Source organism: Hyla sarda, chromosome 5 (genome assembly GCF_029499605.1).
Source record: "Hyla sarda isolate aHylSar1 chromosome 5, aHylSar1.hap1, whole genome shotgun sequence".
Lineage (NCBI taxonomy): Eukaryota > Metazoa > Chordata > Amphibia > Anura > Hylidae > Hyla > Hyla sarda.
The window spans coordinates 60289131-60310105 of NC_079193.1; the positions used below are offsets into that span (position 1 = coordinate 60289131).

Below are 20975 nucleotides of genomic sequence, written 5' to 3' on the forward strand. Positions count from 1 at the left end.
GAAGCATTATAGTTTTGCACCAGTTGAAGAGCTGCATGTTGCGGAAAAAGATACCGTATATACTCGAGTATAAGCCGACCCGCATATAAGCAGAGGCCCCTAATTTCACCCCAAAAACCCAGAAAAAGTTATTGACCCGACTAAAAGCCTAGGGTGGGAAATACATCATCCCCCCTGTCATCATCCAGACCCCCGTCATCATCATCACCACCTGTCAATCCCTTCAGCCATTGGCTGTCCGGGCATGTTGGGAGCTGTGGTTTTGAAACCTCTGGAGGCCCGCAGGTTTAAGACCACTGCGGCCTTCATCATCCAGATTCGGCCCCCCCCTTTAGTTTTCTACTCACCTCCCCTCGGTGGGAAGTAAGGGTGAGCTGGTCCAGGCCATCTATGCTGCAGGGACCGTCCGGTGGGGAGGGTTAGTCGTTCCGGGCTGTCCATTTTCACTGGGGGGAGGCCCTCTTCTCAGCGCCTGTCCCGGACTAGTGACGTTGCCTTGACGACGACGCACAGGGACACGCATGAACGTCCCTGTGCGTCATCGTCAAGGCAATGTCACAACGTCATCGTCATGGCAACGTCACAACGTCCCTCCTGCATAGATGGCCCGGACCAGCTCACCCTTCCTTCCCACTGAGGGGAGATTAGTAGAAAACTAAGGGGGGGGGGGGTTGGGGGTCTGGATGATGACAAAGGCCGCAGTAGTCTTCAACCTGCGGACCTCCAGAAGTTTCAAAACTACAACTCCCAGCATGCCCGGACAGCCGATGGCTGTCCGGGCATGCTGGGAGTTGTAGTTTTGCAACATCTGGAGGTCCGCAGGTTGAAGACCACTGAGAAGAGATTGACAGGCGGAGAGTTCACTCGAGTATATGCCGAGGGGGCATTTTCAGCACGAAAAGTCGTGCTGAAAAACCCGGCTTATACTTGAGTATATACGGTACCACTCACTCTCAATCTCTTAATATGCACTGAATGGTATTTACCTCCCATGAAGAACGGTTCTCGCTCCGGTTGCGGTGGTGGAGGCGGTGGCGGATTTCTCCATGGCTCCTGCAGCCTTGGTGGCTGATTGAAATTACCCGGCACAGGACTTGAAGGAGGCTGAAATTCTGGCATGCCCTATTGAAACACAAACAGTATACTTTGAAGGCCAAAGGTCAGGCAGAAAAAAAATAATACAGAAAAGTCCAGAAAAACTACTTAAACACCAATGCACAGAAACACAAGTTCATTCAAGATAATTTACTTTAATGGAAAAAAAAATAAAAGAAAAGATTGTTATGTGGAGCCAAGTCGTAAGAAGATGACAAATTCCTCATTAAATGTGGCTTTTGGCTTCATAATATGCCAAGCGTCCCACCACCTCACTAACAGGAGATAAGGTGGCCTTAATCCCTTTATAGAATTATACTCTATTTTTCTGGCTCTTTTATCCCCTTAAATATCCATCTAGTTAAGAAATTAACATTCTCTCACACACAATCCGGACACAAATTGTACTTTACATTTGCACATCTCTTGTTAATTACATGATGCTATCTGCCGTAATCTATTCAGGGCCGCCGATAACCGGGCCTACCGGTGAAAAGAATGGGAACTTAGCAGAAATTGCCTCGCACACAGTTCATCTAAAAGAGAAAAACTAGAAAGAAAAAAGAAAATCTAAGAGCTATTATGAGACTTATCAGCTTTACGGGAAGGGTCACTTCTACTTTCAGAGGACTAATTAAATGTGTTAAAGTCTTTGTAACTTAATGAATCTCTCAATAAATTACTTCCAACATCTACAACATGTTTTCATTTATTAATTTCCCTTCATATGGAGCGTTCTATTAGAATTCTAATGATGGTTAAACAGGGTCAGGCAGACAATGGAGCGCGGCTGAGAGATTAATGACCAATATAGCCCGCCACGCACATTCATTTCTGGAATCGGGGAGAATTAAAACCTTTTAAAAAGTATTTGCTCTTTAACTTTGTGTTAGCGATACGTCTTCTGTCGGCCCTTATGGGATCTATTAGCGGTGAAAGCAAATGGGAATGTAAGCTTCCGGAGAAAATTTTAATTGTGCCCGTTTATTCAAAGGATACGTAGGATACTATTTTTACCCTCAACTGGCTATACATTTTAAACGTTGTTGGACAAACACTTGTACAGCTTAGGGTCTATTCACACGGCAGAATTTTCGCCTCAAATTAAAGCCCATAGACTTCTATGGGATTCCGCACTCCCATTCACACTTCCGAATTTCCGCTAGCGGAAATTCGGAAGTGTGAATGGGAGTGCTGAATCCCATAGAAGTCTATGGGCTTTAATTTGGGGCAGAATTCCGGAAGCGGAAATTCTACTGTCTGAATAGACTTTAACCCCTTAAGGACTCAGACAATTTTATTTTTACGTTTTCATTTTTTCCTCCTCCCCTTCAAAAAATCATAACTCTTTTATATTTTCATCCACAGACTAGTATGAGGGCTGTTTTTTGCACGACCAGTTGTCCGTTGTAATGCCATCACTCACTTTACCATAAAATGTATGGTGCAACCAAAAAATACTATTTGTGTGGGGAAATTAAAAAGAAAACCGCAATTTTGCAAATTTTGGGAGGTTTTGTTTTCACGTCGTACAATTTATGGTAAAAATGACGTGTTTTTTATTCTCTGGGTCAATACTATTAAAATGATACCCATGATTATACACTTTTCTATTACTGTTGCACTTTAAAAAAATCGCAAACAATTTTGTGTGTCACCAATTGTACTTTGTAATGAAACCTCTCATTTTACCATAAAATGTACGGCGAACCCCCCCAAAAAATTTTTTTAGGGAGGAAATTTAAATGAAAACCACAATTTTGCACATTTTGGAGGGTTTTGTTTTCACACTGTACACTTTACCGTAAAAGTGACATGTGCTCTTTATTCTCTGGGTCAATACGATTAAAATGATACCCATGATTATACACTTTTCTATTAATGTTGCACTTAAAAAAAAATCGCAAACTTTTTAACCAAATTAGTACATTTAAAATCCCCCTATTTTGAAGACCTATAACTTCTTCATTTTTCCGTATAAGAGGTGGTATGAGGGCTCATTTTTTGCGCCGTGATCTGTACTTTTTATTAATACCACATTTGCTTATACAAAACTTTTATTACATTTTTTATTAATTTTTTGGGGAATAAAATGTTATAAAAAAAGCAGCTATTTTGGACTTTTTTTTTACGTTCACCGTACGGGATCATTTACATTTTATTTAATAGTTCGGATATTTACGCACGCGGCGATACCAAATATGTATATAAAAGAATTTTTTTTCACACTTTTTGGGGGTTAAATAGGGAAAATGGGACAATTTACGTTTTTATTGGGGGGGGGGGGTATCGGTCATCTTCTGCTCTGGTCTGCGGGAAGGCAGATCAGAGCAGAAGACTCCCGGAAGGCAGCGGAGCCAGGTGAGGGGACCTCCGTCTGCCGTGCAGGATGATCGGCGGGAAATCCGATCATCTTGTTAAGTGACCACAATGCTGCAGATGCCGCGATCGGTATTGATCACGGCATCTGAGGGGTTAATGGCGGAAACCCGCGGGATCGCGGGTGTCCGCCATTACCGGTGGGTCCCTGGCTGCGATCCACAGCCGGGACCTGCCGCGCATGATGCCGGCATCGCTCCGATGCCCAGCGGTTATGCTCAGGACGTAAATGTACGTCCTGGTGCGTTAAGTACCACGTCACCAGGACGTACATTTATGTCCTGCGTTGTTAAGGGGTTAAGGCAGTGGTCTTCAACCTGCAGACCTCCAGATGTTGCAAAACTACAACTCCCAGCATGCCCAGAGAGCCAACGGCTGTCCGGGCATGCTGGGAGTTGTAGTTTTGCAACATCTGGATGTCCGCAGGTTGTAGACCACTGCGGCAAGGTTCACACTGGAATTTCTGGGCAATATTTCTGCCAGAGATCGAGCCGTCGGCACTAGGACCGTGTGGGGCTACATTGCCGTCCCCATAGATGGCAATGCATTTCTGAGCAGATCTCCCAAAAGATCCACCTGGAAATGCATTGCAGTCTATGTGGGCAACAATGCAGTCTGCTCGGTCCTAGCGCCGCCGGCTTGATCTCCGGCAGAAATTCGAGCCTTAGTCTCTATCCCCCAATACATATTGGGCTTAGGCAACGTTCATGCGTTTTCAGAATAGGCAGAGGTTCATATACTCTGAGAACAAAAAGATCAGGCATGTTGAAATTCACACAGACTAATCCTTCCTTCCCGGATATCTTCCCCCAATGAATTTAGCTTGGATTGGGTGACTATATCATGTATGACCATCTTAAAAGGTACTATAACATGGGTCGGAAATTCTGCCAATATTGAGCAGCAGAAAACCAGGGGACTGGATGGAGGTGAACAGCAGCTGCAGAGGAGATAGGTAAGGAGGACTTTTTTTTAAGGGGTATTCCAGTAATAAAAAAATAAAAAAAAGTTTCATATCAACTGGCTCCAGAAAGTTACACAGATTTGTAAATTACTTCTATTAAAAAAATCTTAATCCTACCAGTACTTATCAGCTGCTGAAGTTGAGTTGTTCTTTCAAGTCTGTCACGCCCCCTCCCATAGACTTGCATTGAAGGGGCGGGGCGTGATGCCATGAGGGGGCGGGCTATGATGTCACGAGCTCCCAGCACCGGTTCCAGCATTTGGAACAGTTTGTTCCAAACGCTGAGCAGCAGAGAACTCCTTTAAATGAATGGGATGAGGCAGCTGGATGGCTAAAACGTGGTGTGAATGCACCCTAAGTATACATTTAGAAATACAATCTAACCAATCCTGCTTTCCCTCAACATCTGCTATTAGCAGACAGTCAGGTGACCCTCATACAAGTTAGCTAACCCCAGAATAGGTGGGTTCAGTCACCCCTTATGTAATGTGTATGGCCCCCTGTAAAGAAGGCTGATAACCAATGATTGTAATAAGCCATTGCCAGTACATCATTTTCTTGTGTGCGCTAGTGTTTGTCTGTTAGGGTGGGTTCACATCACGTTTTCTCCCATACGGGAGCGCATGCGGCAGGGGAGAGCTAAAACCTCGCGCTCCCGTATGCCTTTCTATGCGCTCCCGTATGTAATTCAGTTCAATGAGCCGGCCGGGGTGAAACGTTCGGTCCGGTCGGCTCATTTTTGTGCTGTATGCCCATTTTCCCCGGACCTAAAACTGTGGTAAACCACGGTTTTAGGTCCGGTTGTAAAAGCGCATACGGCGCAAAAATGAGCCGACCGGACCGAACGTTTCCCTCCGGCCGGCTCATTGAGATGAATTATATACGGGAGCGTGAGGTTTTAGCTCTCCCCTGCCGCATGCGCTCCCGTATGGGAGAAAACGTGATGTGAACCCAGCCTTACCATAGCATCCAGAATATATAGAAGACTGCGTTTCTAGCACAAAAGTTGCACCAGCCCTCTTTCTTAATCACAGCATAAACTGGCATGGTGAATGGAGTCTTATTGAGATGAGCCAACAGCTGAAGGGAATTCATTGATATGATTAAATGTGATGGTATGATAATGTATGGTAATTGGAATTAATCAGAGGCCCACAAGCAAATGGAGGATGTGCAATATTATGTAAGCTGCATTCTAAACTGCATCCCTTCTGTACGAGCCTGACAAGATCTGACAGCTGGAGGAATCTCATGTTGCATCTGTTCACCAGCACTTTTACATCAGATATGACAAAATGCCCAGTGTTACTTTTCTACTTCAAGTGGCATCATTATTAGGCATTACAATGTGTGTGAAGACAGTAGGTGTCCAAAATCTAAACTTCATATTGAATCCAATAAGACGACTCCGCTTTTGTGTGCAATGTCCTTTATCACTACAAACATAGCCGGGAATGAAACAGCCGTTTCATTCAAGCGTAATTTCCATGAAATGCCATGTAAAGCATTGAGCAGGAAATGTCAGCCCTGCCACCTGATACCATGGCCTCTGCTCAGAGACACATCGACTTCCATCTTATCGAGGAAAGAATTTTACTGGACTTCCCTTCCTAAAAACTACACTAGGAAATCCCCAATATCATATGGGTTTCCAGGTCAGTACGATTATTTGTATAGCATTTATGTTTTACTACTTGTAAAAAATCTCCATATTCTGACCCTTATAATTTCAGTTTTCAGTCTATGGAGCTGTAACAGGGTTCTGTTTTTGGGCCCTGATCTGTCGTTTTTCTCTCTCTCTCTATTTTTTGGTAGGTGGACTTTTTGATCACATTTTGTTTAGGATGTGATGTGATAAGAGAACCAAAATTCTGGCGTTTGGTATTTTTGAATTTGTTTATGCAATACACAATGCAGGACTGACATATTTTAACTGTTCGGACAATCCCACACACAGAGATACCAAATGTGTTTAATTCTTCTTAAAAGGGGTTTATGTATGCAATTAGAGATGAGCAAATTTACAGTAAATTCGATTCGTCACAAACTTCTCGGCTCAGCAGTTGATGACCTATCCTGCATAAATTAGTTCAGCTTTCAGGCACTCCCGTGGGCTGGAAAAGGTGGATACAGTCCTAGGAGACTCTTTCCTAGGACTGTATCCACCTTTTCCAGCCCACCGGAGCACCGGAAAGCTGAACTAACTTATGCAGGATAAGACATCAACTGCTGAGCCGAGAAGTTTGTGACGAATCGAATTTACTGTAAGTTTGCTCATCTCCATATGCAATATATATGTACTGGATTGATCCATTAGATCTGTGCTCTACTGGTAGAGACCGTCATAGGTAGGCACTTCAATAAGAGATGAGAAACTGACACTACACGGTGTACAGATCCAATTGTAGGCCATAAGGGACAACCTTTATTTATTTTTATTTTTGAGCCCAAATGGATTTTGCAGTCAATTTAATAATTTTCACAAAAACATGTTTTTTGTCTGCCTGTCCTGTTTTTAGCTTTCTAACACCCTCTAGTAGGTGCAAAACTCCAGGCTGGCTGTATGCACCTGTACGGCCTAACGCCCTGGTATCTCCCCTTGTACACTGACGTCCTGAGCTACCTTCTAAGGCTACTTTCACACTATATGTTGCTCCGTTTTAAAGGAGATGTCCGGCGCAGACTTTTTCTATTCCTTCCTGCCCGGGCTGCAAAAAAAAGACAAAACAAACTTTCACTTACCTCCATATGTTCTCCCGGCGCTCCACAACAGCTGATCGGTCGGCCGGGCTATTTACTTCCTACTTCCTTTAGCCCGGTACGTTACACGGCGCTTCAGCCTATCACCCGCCGAGGCGGGACATCACTCCGGCCAGTGATAGGCTGAAGCACCATGTGACGTACCAGGCTAAAGGAAGTAGAAAGTAGACAGCCGGCCGACCGATCAGCTGTTGTGGAGCGCCGGGAGAACATATGGAGGTAAGTGTAAGTTTGTTTTGTCTTTTATTTGCAGCCCGGGCAGGAAGGAATAGAAAAAGTCTGCGCCGGACATCTCCTTTAAAGACCCGTTACAATGTCCCGTTAAGAAAACCCTTAAAAATGGCCGTTACAAAATCCCATTCAAGTCTATGGGATTTTTTGATTATCTGTTATCCCCAGTTATGAATAACAGACGTTATTTGTGACGGGAGAAAAAACGTTACATGCACAAGTTTTTCTCCCGTCACAAATAATGTCCGTTCTTCTTAACTCTAATGGGTGATAACAGATAATCAAAAAATCCCATAGACTTGAAATGGATTTTTTAAACAGACATTTTTAAGGGTTTTCTTAACGGGACAGTGTAAGGGGTCTTTAAAACAGAGCAACACAGTGTGAAAGGTGCCTAAGAAGCATAAAAAGAGCTATAAGTACAAAAAAAAATAAAAATAAAAAATTACACAACCGGAGAAATCTTGTTGTGTACGTTTTTGTATGGGAGGTCAATGTATATGGTTTTCTATAAGCTTGTATACGGCTTTCAAATGCAAAACCGTATAACAAAATTGTGATATGAATGCACCCTAAAACATTATTGATCTCGTAGGGTGATCGGCATAAACACAAAACACCGCTGACATCCAAAATTGCTGATTTTTGGTCACATCCCATGCCGCCAGACAAAAAATGAAATAAAGAGTGATTAAAAAGTCAAATATAAGCAAAAGTACCATATTTTTCGCCCTATAGGACGCACCGGCGTATAAGACGCACCCAATTTATAGGTGCAAAATCTAAAAAAAAATAAAGATTTTGAACCCAATAGTGTTCTTCAACCTGCGGACCTCCAGATGTTGCAAAACTACAACTCCCAGCATGCCCGGACAGCCGTTGGCTGTCCGGCCATGCTGGGAGTTGTAGTTTAGCAACATCTGGAGGTCCGCAGATTGAAGACCACTGGATAGGAGGTAATACTCACGTGTCCCCGCCGCTCCGGACCCCTCACCGCTGCCCTTGATGTCGCTCCATCGCTGTCGCCGTGTCCCCGCCGCTCCGGACCCCTCACCGCTGCCCTGGATGTCGCTCCATCGCTGTCGCCGTGTCCCCGTCGCTCCGGAACATCTCTGCTGCCGGCCGGGTATCCTCACCGATGCACGTACGTGACGACGAGGAAGGAGAGCGATGGCCATACAGGGGATCCCTGAACGGAGAAGACACCGAGGAGGCAGGTAAGGTCCCTCCCGGTGTCCTGTAAGCACTAACCCGGCTATTCAGTCGGGGTGTTCGGGACCGCCGTGATTTCACCGCGGTGGTCCCGAACAGCCCGACTGAACAGCCGGGTTAGTGTCACTTTCCCTTCAGATGCGGCGGTCAGCTTTGATCGCCGCGTCTGAAGGGTTAATACAGGGCATCACCGCGATCAGTGATGTCCTGTATTAGCCGCGGGTCCCGACTGTTGATGGCCGCAGGGACCGCTGCAATAGGTGTCTATTCGCCGTATAAGACGCACCGACTTTTCCCCCCCAGTTTTGGGGAAGAAAAAGTGCGTCTTATACGGCGAAAAATACGGTAGTATTGATAAAACCTACAAGTCAATGCACTAAAATGAGCCCTCATCCAGTCTTGTGTATAGAGGATATACAATTCAAAGTAGCACAATAATACAAAAACTATGTAAAAACAAAAAGTGGCATGTGATGTTCATCCAATTGAAACAACTCCTAATATTGACAGTTTTACACAAATGTGGTTATTTACAATTGCACTGATAAAGCAAGTCTCCAGCAGCCTCTTATCCTGAGGAGGCTAAAGACCAGATCAGCCTTGCCATATTCATTAGGAATGGATTCCCTAAGTTCATCCTACAAATTCTCAAATGAATGCCCTGGGTCACCAAACGGCACTGAATTATTCAGCACAAGCTGACTGCGGATATGCCACATTTCACACTCATCAATCATCACATTTTGCCAACAGACAGACACATGAGAGTGGGCAACAAGTATTGCGCCCTTTTAAATTTCTATTTTAGTGACATTGTAATAAATGTACCTCATAAAATAAAATGAAAAATAAAACATAACAATCCTAAGTAAGTCTAACAGGGAATATGAAAGTGTATGTGAATTGTTAATTTACTAGGATGTGTCATCAGAAAATGCACAGGTTAAAAAGGGAAAACATTTTTTTATTATTTTAAATCAACTGGTGCCAGAAAGTTAAGATTTGTAAATTACTTCTATTTAAAAATCGTAATCCTTCCAGTACTTCTCAGATGCTGTATGCTCCACAGGAAGTTCTTTTCTTTTTGAATTTCCTTCCTGTCTGACCACAGTGCTCTCTGCTGAAACCTTTGTCCATGTCAGGAACTGTCCAGAGCAAGAGAAGTTTGCTATGGGGATTTGCTCCTGCTCTGGACAGTTCCTGACATGGAAGATGGAGACAAGAAAACACTGGAAAAAAGAAAGAAGGAGACTGGCTGTGGAGAGGCCTGGTGCAGAAAATCCATGACCAGAACAGCTGCAGACCAAAAACATTCTGTCCCAGGGGCCCGCCGTGAGCACCTGGGAGGCAAAATAAGCTGGACAGTACATTGACCCACGAAGGAGGAGATGGAAGGAATAAGGCCAAAAAAGGGAGAAGAATGCTCTTAAAAGGGGGCATCCCAGAACACTGGAGCATCCGACATGGGAACTGGAGGTACCCGGGTCACCTGGAGGACGCACATGTAAAAATAAACGGCAAATAGGAGCATCCCGGACACTGGAGCAGCCGACATGGGAAACTGAGGGTCCAGGGTCGCCTGGAAGACGTACACCTGTAAACCCAACGTCTGCGAAATGCTCCGGGTGACAAACTTCTACATCTAGACAAGAAGTGCGGTACTGAAAGACCGGCCCACAAATGGGACCCCGGAGAAGGAGAGCTAACCTGCCCGAAACCATCATCATCACAAAGGCTCAAAGAACCAAAAGAGCCGCCCTAGAAAAGACGACACGCTACAGCATACTATGATAGTGTCCAAGAAAAGGAGACTAACCAGACATGAACTACAGCTGTCTGAGCGGACCGAAGCAACATCCCATCAGGATGGGATGGAGGGGGGAAACAAAAGGGAAGGTTACTCCAGAAGACTGTAGTGTCGTTGCACTACACGGACACCGACAAGGAAGGAGGAACAACCCCCCCCCCCAAGAGAGATTGCACAGAGGGAGGAGGAGAGCAATGGCAGGAACCAAACTACAGACGGTGCTAGACCGGCTGTCGCTGAGCCACGCATGAGTGCATAAACTCCAACAGAGGAGAGTGCCAAGTCTGTATGAGCAGCAGTAGATTACAAAGAAACAGGAGAGAGCCAGACTGCAAAAGTGCGCAACTCAGCTGACTGCTCTCAGCATAAAACAAGGACCCAGCCAGGTATCCCACCTACATAGAGGAGAGGAAAACAAGGGGTGGTCGCTATGAAACCCAGGCCCCGTACCCGTGGAAGGGGGATGATCAAAGTGTGCCAGGCACTATAGGAGCAGTGAAATGCCACCTGAAGGTAAGGGGGCAAAGTACTGGGTGGACGTAGTCCCCAGGAACCCTGCAACAACATATCAAGGAATCAAGGTGCTCAACCGACTGTGCAGAAAACATGCAGACACAGTCTGACCGGCAAGTATAAAAGATCCAATGAAACCACCGAGACACTCTTTAGAACTTCACCTGGTAAATGAGTCACCGGACTGTAACCGCGGGAGCGGCAAGAATGGGGAAGGTGACCTGGCGGAGTAGAAAACCATGCAGACAGTCTGGCTATCTGGCATAGGGAACATGGCCACACCGGGTGCACTAGACAGAATCACACACCAAAGTGGGTTACCAGCCTTCAGCCTAGAGAGCGGCAGGCATGTAGGGAGGAACCTGGTAAAGGAGGGAACCCCGCAAACCAGTATGTGGCGTTTTGTATAGGGCCCATGGAGCAACATGGGGAGACTCACTCGTAACTACACCTTGGCAATGGATAACCTGAACTACCGTCCACGGATTGGGAAGTGTGTGGTAGTGGACCCAATGTAGTAGCAGACCGTGCAGACAACCACTCCATCGAATCCCCCCCCCCCCCTACAGAAAGTGGGGTATCGGAGTACGAGCAAACTAACGAGCGACCTGGCGGTGTAAGAGACCAAGCAGACGAAAGTAATCAGTCCCGAGAACCTGAAGGACTCTCTTCCAGAGTCATTATACCAGCAGAGAGGTACGGGAGATCTGACCTAGCCCACGGCATCCCAGAGATGGGAGACCGCCAGTGATGGAGACCGTGCAGACAACAGTCTGGCTGAACAAGTACACTTCAAGGTGCTGGATAAAAGGGGACAGCCAGAAAGGTGATCACTGTGCCCCACTGCCGCATGTGGGAGGGTGGGGAGGCCTAGGAGCCATAGATAGTATCCCCGCCACCTTGGGAGATCGGGGGAGTCTGAGGAGCCGCGGAATGCATCCCTGTACCGCGTCAAGAGTCCATAGGACACGCTGGGACACATCTTCGTACACCTTCACAGCAGTGGGGTACTGGAACTCCAGCCTCAGATACATGAGCTGAGTGATGAGTAACAGGCGGCTGAGGAGACCACGCAGACCACAGTCTGGCTTACTGGTATGGGTCAATAGTATCCAACGGGTCACTCCTTCGGACAACACGTAAGCAGTGGGGTACCGGAATTACAGCCGCAGATACATCAGCTGTGTGATGAGTGGCAGGCGGTGGAGGGAACCATGCAGACCACTGTCTGGCTTACTGGTATGGGTCCATAGTAGACAACGGGTCACTCCGTCGTACACCTTGCATCCGCAGTGGGGTACCATAGTGCCAGCCGCAGACACGGCAGCTGAGAGATGAGTGACAGGCGAGACTACTGTCCTGCATATCGACATCAGGACCAATCCATGCCCATGCAGAGACACTTCCATGGAGACCTCGCACTAGACGGGAGGATCCAGAGCCCTAGCCGCGGATGCGGCAGCCTGTAGAGGAGAGAATCATTGTATGACACACCAGAACACCCCCATGATGGGTGACTGGCAGATTGTGACAGACCTTAGCGTCCGCCAGGTATGCAAAAAAAATTAATAAAACTCTTGCAAACTTGCAAGGGCACCTGACCAGTGTCTTGCCCTGGTAGGGAGGGACTGGAATTCGTGGACACGACGGGCATGACATGGCACGGCACTCAGTGGTAGACACTGAATATATGTCCGACAGTTTCCAAGGGATCGAGAATCCCTGGCAGTAACCCGCCACGTCGGTGCGCATATGTTCCCTGACAGAGTGAGAACCCTGCAGAAAATAGATATGCCAGAGGCATACCTTAACTGACAATGTAAATAGTCTAAGGCAGGCCACCGTACAGGGTAACTGAAGGAATAAAGCGGCCCCCGATTCTGACCCTAGAAAAGGGACCCTGCAGATATTAAACTGATAAAAACAGATGTGACAGACCAAGGCTGTAATAGCATTTGGTTGCCACAAGGGGGAGCGCAGCAAGTAATGAAAAATCCAGGGCGCAATACAATTGATGGCCACAAGAGGACGCCAAACGGTCTGAGTGACCGATGGTGAATTTTTTAAAATTTAACAGACAGCGCAGCCCGCTGAGGAGGGAGGGAGCGCTAGAAGAACACAGCCTCCGGAGCCAGGAGACGCACGGGGGGGGGGGGGGGGGGGGGGGGAACCGCGTGGGACCGGAGACCCGCTGCCTGTAGCTACAGGTCTCTGATCAGCCTAATAAAGGACCGAATGGGACCGGAGACCCGCTGCCTGTAGCTATAGGTCTCTGGTCAGCCTAATAAAGAACGTGGCCAGGATACTGTGCCGGGCCACACAAGGTAGTAAGCGGACAGATAACTCCACTGGGGAAGCAGACGGACGCGTGGGACCGGAGACCCGCTGCCCCAGAAACAAACTGGGGCAGCAGCATAGAGTATCCAGCATGTAGTGAAGATAACATGGCCAGAGCACTGTGCCTGGCCACAATACATGTGTTGAGATGCGTGGCCCGAAGAGGGGGAAGGGAAGGTTCACCAGACTGTCCCCTCCAGAATGGCGCCATAAGGGGTCCGGCCCAGCACAGCCACGTGTAATGGTGGCTGAGGAGCAGGGCACATGAGAGAAAGGGGACCCCTGGAAGAGAAAGAGGGAGGGAGAGGGGGGTTGTAGTACATACTCACCCAAGGCTCCATCTTTTTATACTCACCCTGAAGTCTTCAACCAGTTTATGGCCATGCTGCATCGTACCAGGCTAAGATAGCGGGGCGAGCAGGGGCAAGTGGGGGACCCGGACCCAGGGTACAACCTCCAGGTGCTGGCCGATGGCAATAAGTGGTTGACGGCCCATACTCTTATGTTCCGTGCCCCTTTGTCGCATATAGGGGAACAGGTAGCGCAATGCTCCTGAACCCCCACCTGAAAAAGGGAAACAAAAGGGAGATAAAAACCTAACTAAACAGCCCTCACTAGAAAATAATAAAAAAAGACCAGGTCTGGGGAGCTCCCAGACCTGTGTCTTGCCTCCTGCTGACACTAGCTAAAACTGATTACCTCACTTTCAGTGGGCGGGTATATCCTGCCATGGAGGAGCAGACTTTTCTTCCTAGTGTCAGCGCTTCCTAGTGGCAAGAGCATATACCCATCAGTATAGGTGTCCCCCAATGAAAAGCGACAGAGGAAAAAACATTTCTACCAGAGTATTCCTCCTTTAAGAAACTATATGTGCACTGGATAATCATATAAAATTGCATTTTTATTTATCAGCCAAGCATCAAAGAGGCGGTGCTGAGCTGTTCAGATGCCACCTCGCTCACCTTCACCTTACAGCCCCCTCTCTGACTGAAGTAGAAAGACCTCTATGTCAATCAAGGAGAGGCTTGGAGACAAGAGAGTGATAAGGTGAGCCAGGTTGGGACAACTGACAGAGAAATATAAAGGCAGTTTCAGAAGTTTCAGCCCCAGGAAAGGTACATTTTGCTTTTATACCCTATCACCTATCCAACAGTGTCTGTAGCTATTAGCAAAAAAAAAAAAGAAAAACAACCCAACAGATTCCCTTTAAAACACGTCAAGTAGTGACAGATACTCACAGGAAACCTAGGTGGCCCCATGGGTGGACGAGATTGGTTTGGGACAGGCAGAAGGGGAACTGTAGGGAAAAACAAAGAAAAAACCCATCAGAGTTTTAATTATCTTGAATATTATGGTCATTGAATGTTTCCATCCTGTGACCTCATTACACCGGCTCCGAGGCTGAAGAGAAAGAAGTCGGTCAGTTTCATTAACACCAAATATTTATCCATCTAAAAATACAAATATCTTTTGCATCAAATACATTAATTGTATATTATAAAACCAGCTGTCAAACTATTAGCTGTCAAACTCCCCAGAAAAAAAATGGATATGTTATAGAGATGTGTCAAGTTTTGATCAGTCAGACCACAACTGATAGAACTAGCTGGGAGAAGTGCGCGCTTAGGCTACATTTACATCATGAATTTACAATACGGTTTTGTATCAGTTTTTTCCCTCCAAAAAACGGGAAACAAAAACCGTATGCAAAACTGTGCATTATATAAACTGTATACAGTTCTTATAACTCTGAAAAAGTCATACGACAGCCGCCCACAGACTCCGCAGCCAGGCGTACTACTACTCCCATCATCGCACAGACTTGTTTCTATGATTGGAGTAGTAGTTCCTCCGGCTGCAAGAGTCTGCAGGCTGCTGTGGTGTTACAGTAGTGCTTGTACTATGGAACAGAGTCTGTTTCATGTTGGAGGTAGTAGTTCAGGGGTTGAGGATTGATCGTACACTGTTTCACTTCTGAGACCCGATGCGAACATAAGTTCTTATTCAGGGGAGCGGGCAGCATGACACGCCGCTCAGCTCCCCCAGTTATATATATTTCAATTATTCATATTTGAATACCCCGTTGGGAGCCATTCATGGCTCTCGGCGGGATTTTCAAAACTCTACAGTACGGCTAAGCGATTTTACATAGAAGGAACGCAGCACAATGCCGCTCGCTTCAACAGAAGGAGCCGTCCCTCCAACTACTGCTCCCATCAGTAATAGTAGTCCCGCAGCACTGCAGAAGTCCCAGACAGCTGAGGAGAAAATGGTAAAGAAAAAAATTCCAGAACTGTGCACAAAACAGTGGTAGACTAAGGTTTTGTGAGCAGAAAAAGATACACAAAACTGTACAAATACAAAAACTTACACAACCGGATACATCTAGTTGTGTAAGTTTTTGTTTTGGTCAGCTCCATTTTTCTCCCTGCTTGTTCTAACAATTGGTCGGGGTCTGAACCCTCAGACCTTGAACAATGAAAACGTTTGACACATCTCTAGGAAATGTCGAGTTTTTTGCTTTTTTTAATCTTCTATATTTCTTCATTCATAGATAATCTATAAAATGCATCAATTTCACAATACATTGTATGGTGTGGACTGAAGTTTGAGTGAAAGGTGTAGGCGATGCAAGCGGTTATTAGTGGTGACATAGATTTTTCTGTAAGAGATATGTAAAAGGGTCCTTATGGTATAACAGGTGAATAAGCCATTTATGTCCAAGATGGAAATACTCCATTTATGAAGCAGTTGGGAGTAAAATTGCTGCACAGTCTAGTGCCGGGCCTGAGGAGGTGGTGCACAGTACCTGTCCTTGCTCCTGGATGGTATTAACTCCTCTATGACATAAGGATGTCTTTGGAGTAGCCACAGGAAGGTGATCACATTGCCAAAACCAGAATGGTCATCTATGATCACTGCAGATTAAACAGAATGGAGCTGCTGTTGTCCAATGACATGTTCTCTGCATCAGACAGATTTGGCAAGCTCGGCAGATTTGTCTTTCTGAACCATAAAAACATAGACAAGCAAATCTTTGTCTCTGTGTGAGGAGGCATGAAGGAAGACCAAGCGATTTTGCTCAGGATATAAGGGTTTTAATTGTGTTGCCCTAAGCCTCCCTGCTGGGTACGAACCCGATTTGGTCCTTATGTATCAAGTCATTGATATTACTGGAGGTGGACTAGCAGGAGTGCTACTTTAAAGGGGTATTCCGGGTTTATACATCTTCTCCCCTATCCAAAGGAATAGGGGACAAAATGTATGATCATAGGGGTCCCGCCACGGGGGACCCCCGCAATCTCTGTGCAGCCCCCGGCATTCTGTGTCGGTGCTGCTTTCGAGACTGGGACGTGACGTTGTGGCCATGCCACCTAATGTCATGTCTGCGTCTCAAAAACAGCACCCGGCACAGAATGCTGGGGGCTGCACAGAGATTGCAGGGGTCCCCCAGAGGCGGGACCCCTGCGATCATACATCTTATCCCCTATCGTATGGATAGGGGAGAAGATGTATAAACCCGGAATACCACTTCAAGGTACATCCTGTTTTTTATTGAAAAAACTTGGATAATCAAAGTTTAGACAATGGCTTACTTTATTGCACAATTGTGCTCCAAAATGTTGCTGTATTTTTTTTGACACACAGCTTTTGTATTATAAAACAAACCCTTTTTCTAGTAAGCCCTGCCTCCTCGTAAAGCAATATGCAAAAGTGTTTAAAAGGTGCCAAAAATGTATTAAAAAAATGTATCATATAGACAAGTTTTTGGTGAAAACTGCACCTGATTTTTGGTGCACGCAGTCGTTTTTATCTCCTTATGATGTCTTTTATTTGACATGGTCTTTATTAAAAAGGACAATTACAGCATAGTATCTACACATACACCTTCCTGTATCCATAATATGTACGTACCAATGATATAAAAAAAAAAAATAAGGACAAAAAGTATCCTTACCTTGGACTGGAGCCACATTCCCCTTAAAATGTGGATTAATATGAATATTTTTAGGCTGTTGTTGGGGTGTTGCCAAAAGAGTGTTATTCCCCATTCTTGACTTTTCCAGTCGTGGTGACTGCTGCCCATTGGATGATGACAGGTTCCTAGATCGAGGCATTGGAAGAAGCGGCTGTATATGCTGATGCTGCTGCTGTTGGAACAGGCTGCGCACAGGCTGCTACGGAAAGGAAAAAAATATTACTAACAATAAATCCTATACAAAGACAACTCCTTTCATTTTTCACATCTTTTTACTGTCAATTTATAGGAATATTCCACTGCTCAGTGTTTAGAACAAACTGTTCTGAACGCTGGAGCCGGGAGCTCGTGACGTAAAAAACCACACCCCCTCATGACATCACGCCCCGCCCCCTCAATGCAAGTCTATGGGGCGGGGGGCGTGACAGCTGTCACGCCACTCCCATAGACTTACATTGAGGGGGCAGAGCGCACCGTAACGAGGGGACAGGGCTATGACATTACGAGTTCTCAGCGCCGGCTCCAGCTTTCGGAACAGTTTGTTTCTTTACATAGATGAATGTGCTGCCTACAAAATCACACAAAAATTATCAATGGAAATCAAATTTATCAACCCATGGAGGTCTGGATATGGAGTCACACTCAAAATCAAAGTGGAAAACCACACTACAGGCTGATCCAACTTTATGTAATGTCCTTAAAACAAGTCATAATGAGGCTCAGTAGTGTGTGTGGCCTCCACGTGCCCGTGTGACCTCCCTACAATACCTGGGCATGCTCCTGAGGAGGTGGCGGATGGTCTCCTGAAGGATGTCCTCCCAGACCTGGACTAAAGCATCCGCCAACCAAGTCTGTGGTGCAACGTGGCATTTGTGGATGGAACGAGACATGATGTCCCAGATGTGCTCAATCGGATTCAGGTCTGGGGAATGAGCGGGCCAGTCCATAGCATCAATGCCTTCCTCTTGCAGGAACTGCTGACACACTCCAGCCACATGAGGTCTAGCATTGTCTTGCATTAGGAGGAACCCAGGGCCAACCGCACCAACATATGGTCTCACAAGGGGTTTGAGGATCTCATCTTAGCTAAGGCTACCTCTGGCAAGCACATGGAGGGTTGTGCGGCCCCAAAGAAATGCCACCCCACACCATTACTGACCCGCAGCCAAACCGGTCATGCTGGAGGATATTGCAGGCAGCAGAAAGTTCTCCACAGCGTCTCCAGACTGTCACATCTGTCACATGGGCTCAGTGTGAACCTGCTTTCATCTGTGAAGATCACAGGGCACCAGTGGCAAATTTGCCAATCTTGGTGTTCTCTGGCAAATACCAAACATCCTGCACGGTGTTGGGTTGTAAGCACAACCCCCCCCCCCCTGCTGACGTCAGGCCCTCATACCACTCTCATGGAGTCTGTTTCTGATCGTTTGAGTGGACACATGCACATTTGTGGCCTGCTGGAAGTCATTTTGCAGGGCTCTGGCAGTGCTCCTCCTAGCACAAAGGTGCAGGTAGCGGTCTTGCTGCTGGGTTGTCGCCCTCCTACGGCCTCATCCACCTCTCCTGAATTACTGGCCTGTCTCCTGGTAGCGCCTCCATCCTCTGGACACTTTGCTGACAGACACAGCAAACCTTCTTGCCACAGCTCACATTGATGTGCCATCCTGGATGAGCTGCACTACCTGAGCCACTTGTGTGGGTTGTAGGCTATGTCTCATGCTACCACTAGAATGAAAGCACCGCCAGCATTCAAAAGTGACCAAAACATCAGCCAGGAAGCATAGGAACTGAGCAGTGGTCTGTGGTCCCCACCTGCAGAACCATTCCTTTATTGGGGTGTCTTGCTACTTGACTATAATTTCCACCTGTTGTCTGTTCCATTTGCACAACAGCATGTGAAATTGATTGTCAATCAGTGTTGCTTCCTGAGTGGACAGTGTGATTTCACAGAAGTGTCATTGACTTGGAGTTACATTGTGTTGTTTAAGTGTTCCCTTCATTTTTTTTAGCAGTATACACATCCTACACATTACCAGCGCACAAACAAAAAGGTGTAGAAAAATGTTTCACTTACACCTACAATGATAAATGCTTCACTTACACCTACAATGATAAATGCTTCACTTACACCTACAATGATAAATGCCGGCCTTTGTGCTCTATAAAATTATGTTATTAGACTAAACAGCACTTTCATGCTAACAGGCTCCATTGACAATTTACACAATGGCCAGTTGGTAGGTAGAGAATGTAGAAATAGCAGGAAAATTAGCAGTTACCCCTTGGTTATGACGCTCTCTCATGTTCCGTCTGTCATGGTCATTTCTTTGATCTCTCATGCCACGATGCATTCCATGATTGCCCCCTCGCCTGCCACCTCTCCGGGCACCATAGTGTCCCATTTTGCGCTGACGTTCCATCTCTTCAAACTCCATCAGAGAGGCCTTGGCTTCTTCAGAAAGCTCTGCAAGGAGTATGCAAAAAATTGGTTTACAAAGAAGAACAGTCTAAAGCAGTGCTTACCAACCTGGATGACCCAAGCTGTTGCAAAACTACAACTCCCAGCATGCCTGGACAGCCTTTGGCTGTCCAGGCATGCTGTGAGTTGTAGTTTTACAACAGCTGGAGGCACCCTGGTTGGCAAAAACACTGGTCTAAAGAAAGCAGCTCACAGACCACAAGGCTTTGGCAGACTAGGATGGGGTTTATAAGAACAGTGCATCAAAATGTAGCAAGGCTAATTGTAATAAAATAATGGGGTTTTCTGGGTCTTTGCTATTGATGGCCTATCCTAATAAGGCTGGGTTCACACCACCTTTTTGCAATACAGTTCCCGATTCAGGTTTTTGATTAAAAAATAAATAAATAATTCCTCAAAACCTGACTCAACTGTATCAAAACGTGTGTACAAATTTGAATCTGTATATGGTTGAAATTATTTTATAGTATGTTTTCATAAAAGTTTAAAAGACACATTAACCCCTTCCATGTTAAAAGTTCAAATCACCCCATTTTCCATTTTCGCTGCGTGCGTAACTGCATGAACTATTAAAATATAACATTATGTATCCCGTACGGTAAATGTAAAAAAAAAAAAAAAAATTAATAAAAAAAACATAGAATTGCAATTTTTATAATATCCCAGAGGAAAAAAAAATTTTAAAAAGCGATTAAAAAGTCAGATCAATACCAAAATGGTACTGATGCAAAATACAGATTATGGCGCAAAAAAATTGCCCTCATACGGAAAAAAAAAAAAATCAATAAAGCTACAGGGGTCAAAAAATGGCAATTAAAAAAATTCAAAAAAGTTCTGAATTATTTTAAAATTAGTAAAACATGACGGAAACTATACAAATCTGGTATCGCTGTAATCAGGCGGCCTAAAGTATAAAACTAACATGTTAGCTCAACCACAAGGTAAATGGCGAAGAAAACCACCAAATTGCCAAAATTATCTTTTACTATTTCAATTTCACTTCACAGATTATATATATATATTTTTTTGGTTAGGAGAATATGTTATTGAAAAATTAAAAGGTATCATTATAGTAGGTAGTTATGGCTATTATAGGGCGAGGAGGAAAAAACGAGTGTAAAAGCGAAAATTGGCCCGGACAAGTGGATCGTCATGAGGGACAAGTAGATTTTGCTCCATTTTAGTCCCGTGGACAAGTAGTTTTTTATTATATTTCCAC

General features: G+C 45.5%; 1 protein-coding gene across 2 annotated transcripts in view; it reads right to left on the bottom strand.

The window, feature by feature from the left end:
• The window catches only part of RBM33 (RNA binding motif protein 33), a 107362-nt gene that overhangs the window by 51649 nt on the left and 34738 nt on the right, over positions 1-20975 (bottom strand). For both annotated transcript variants that reach the window (XM_056519580.1, XM_056519581.1), the window contains exons 8-11: positions 19557-19741; positions 17257-17476; positions 14537-14595; positions 987-1122 (exon numbers count right to left, since the gene is read on the bottom strand). In XM_056519580.1, coding sequence (XP_056375555.1) covers positions 987-1122; positions 14537-14595; positions 17257-17476; positions 19557-19741 — 600 coding nt within the window. The remainder of the gene's footprint in view (positions 1-986; positions 1123-14536; positions 14596-17256; positions 17477-19556; positions 19742-20975) is intronic.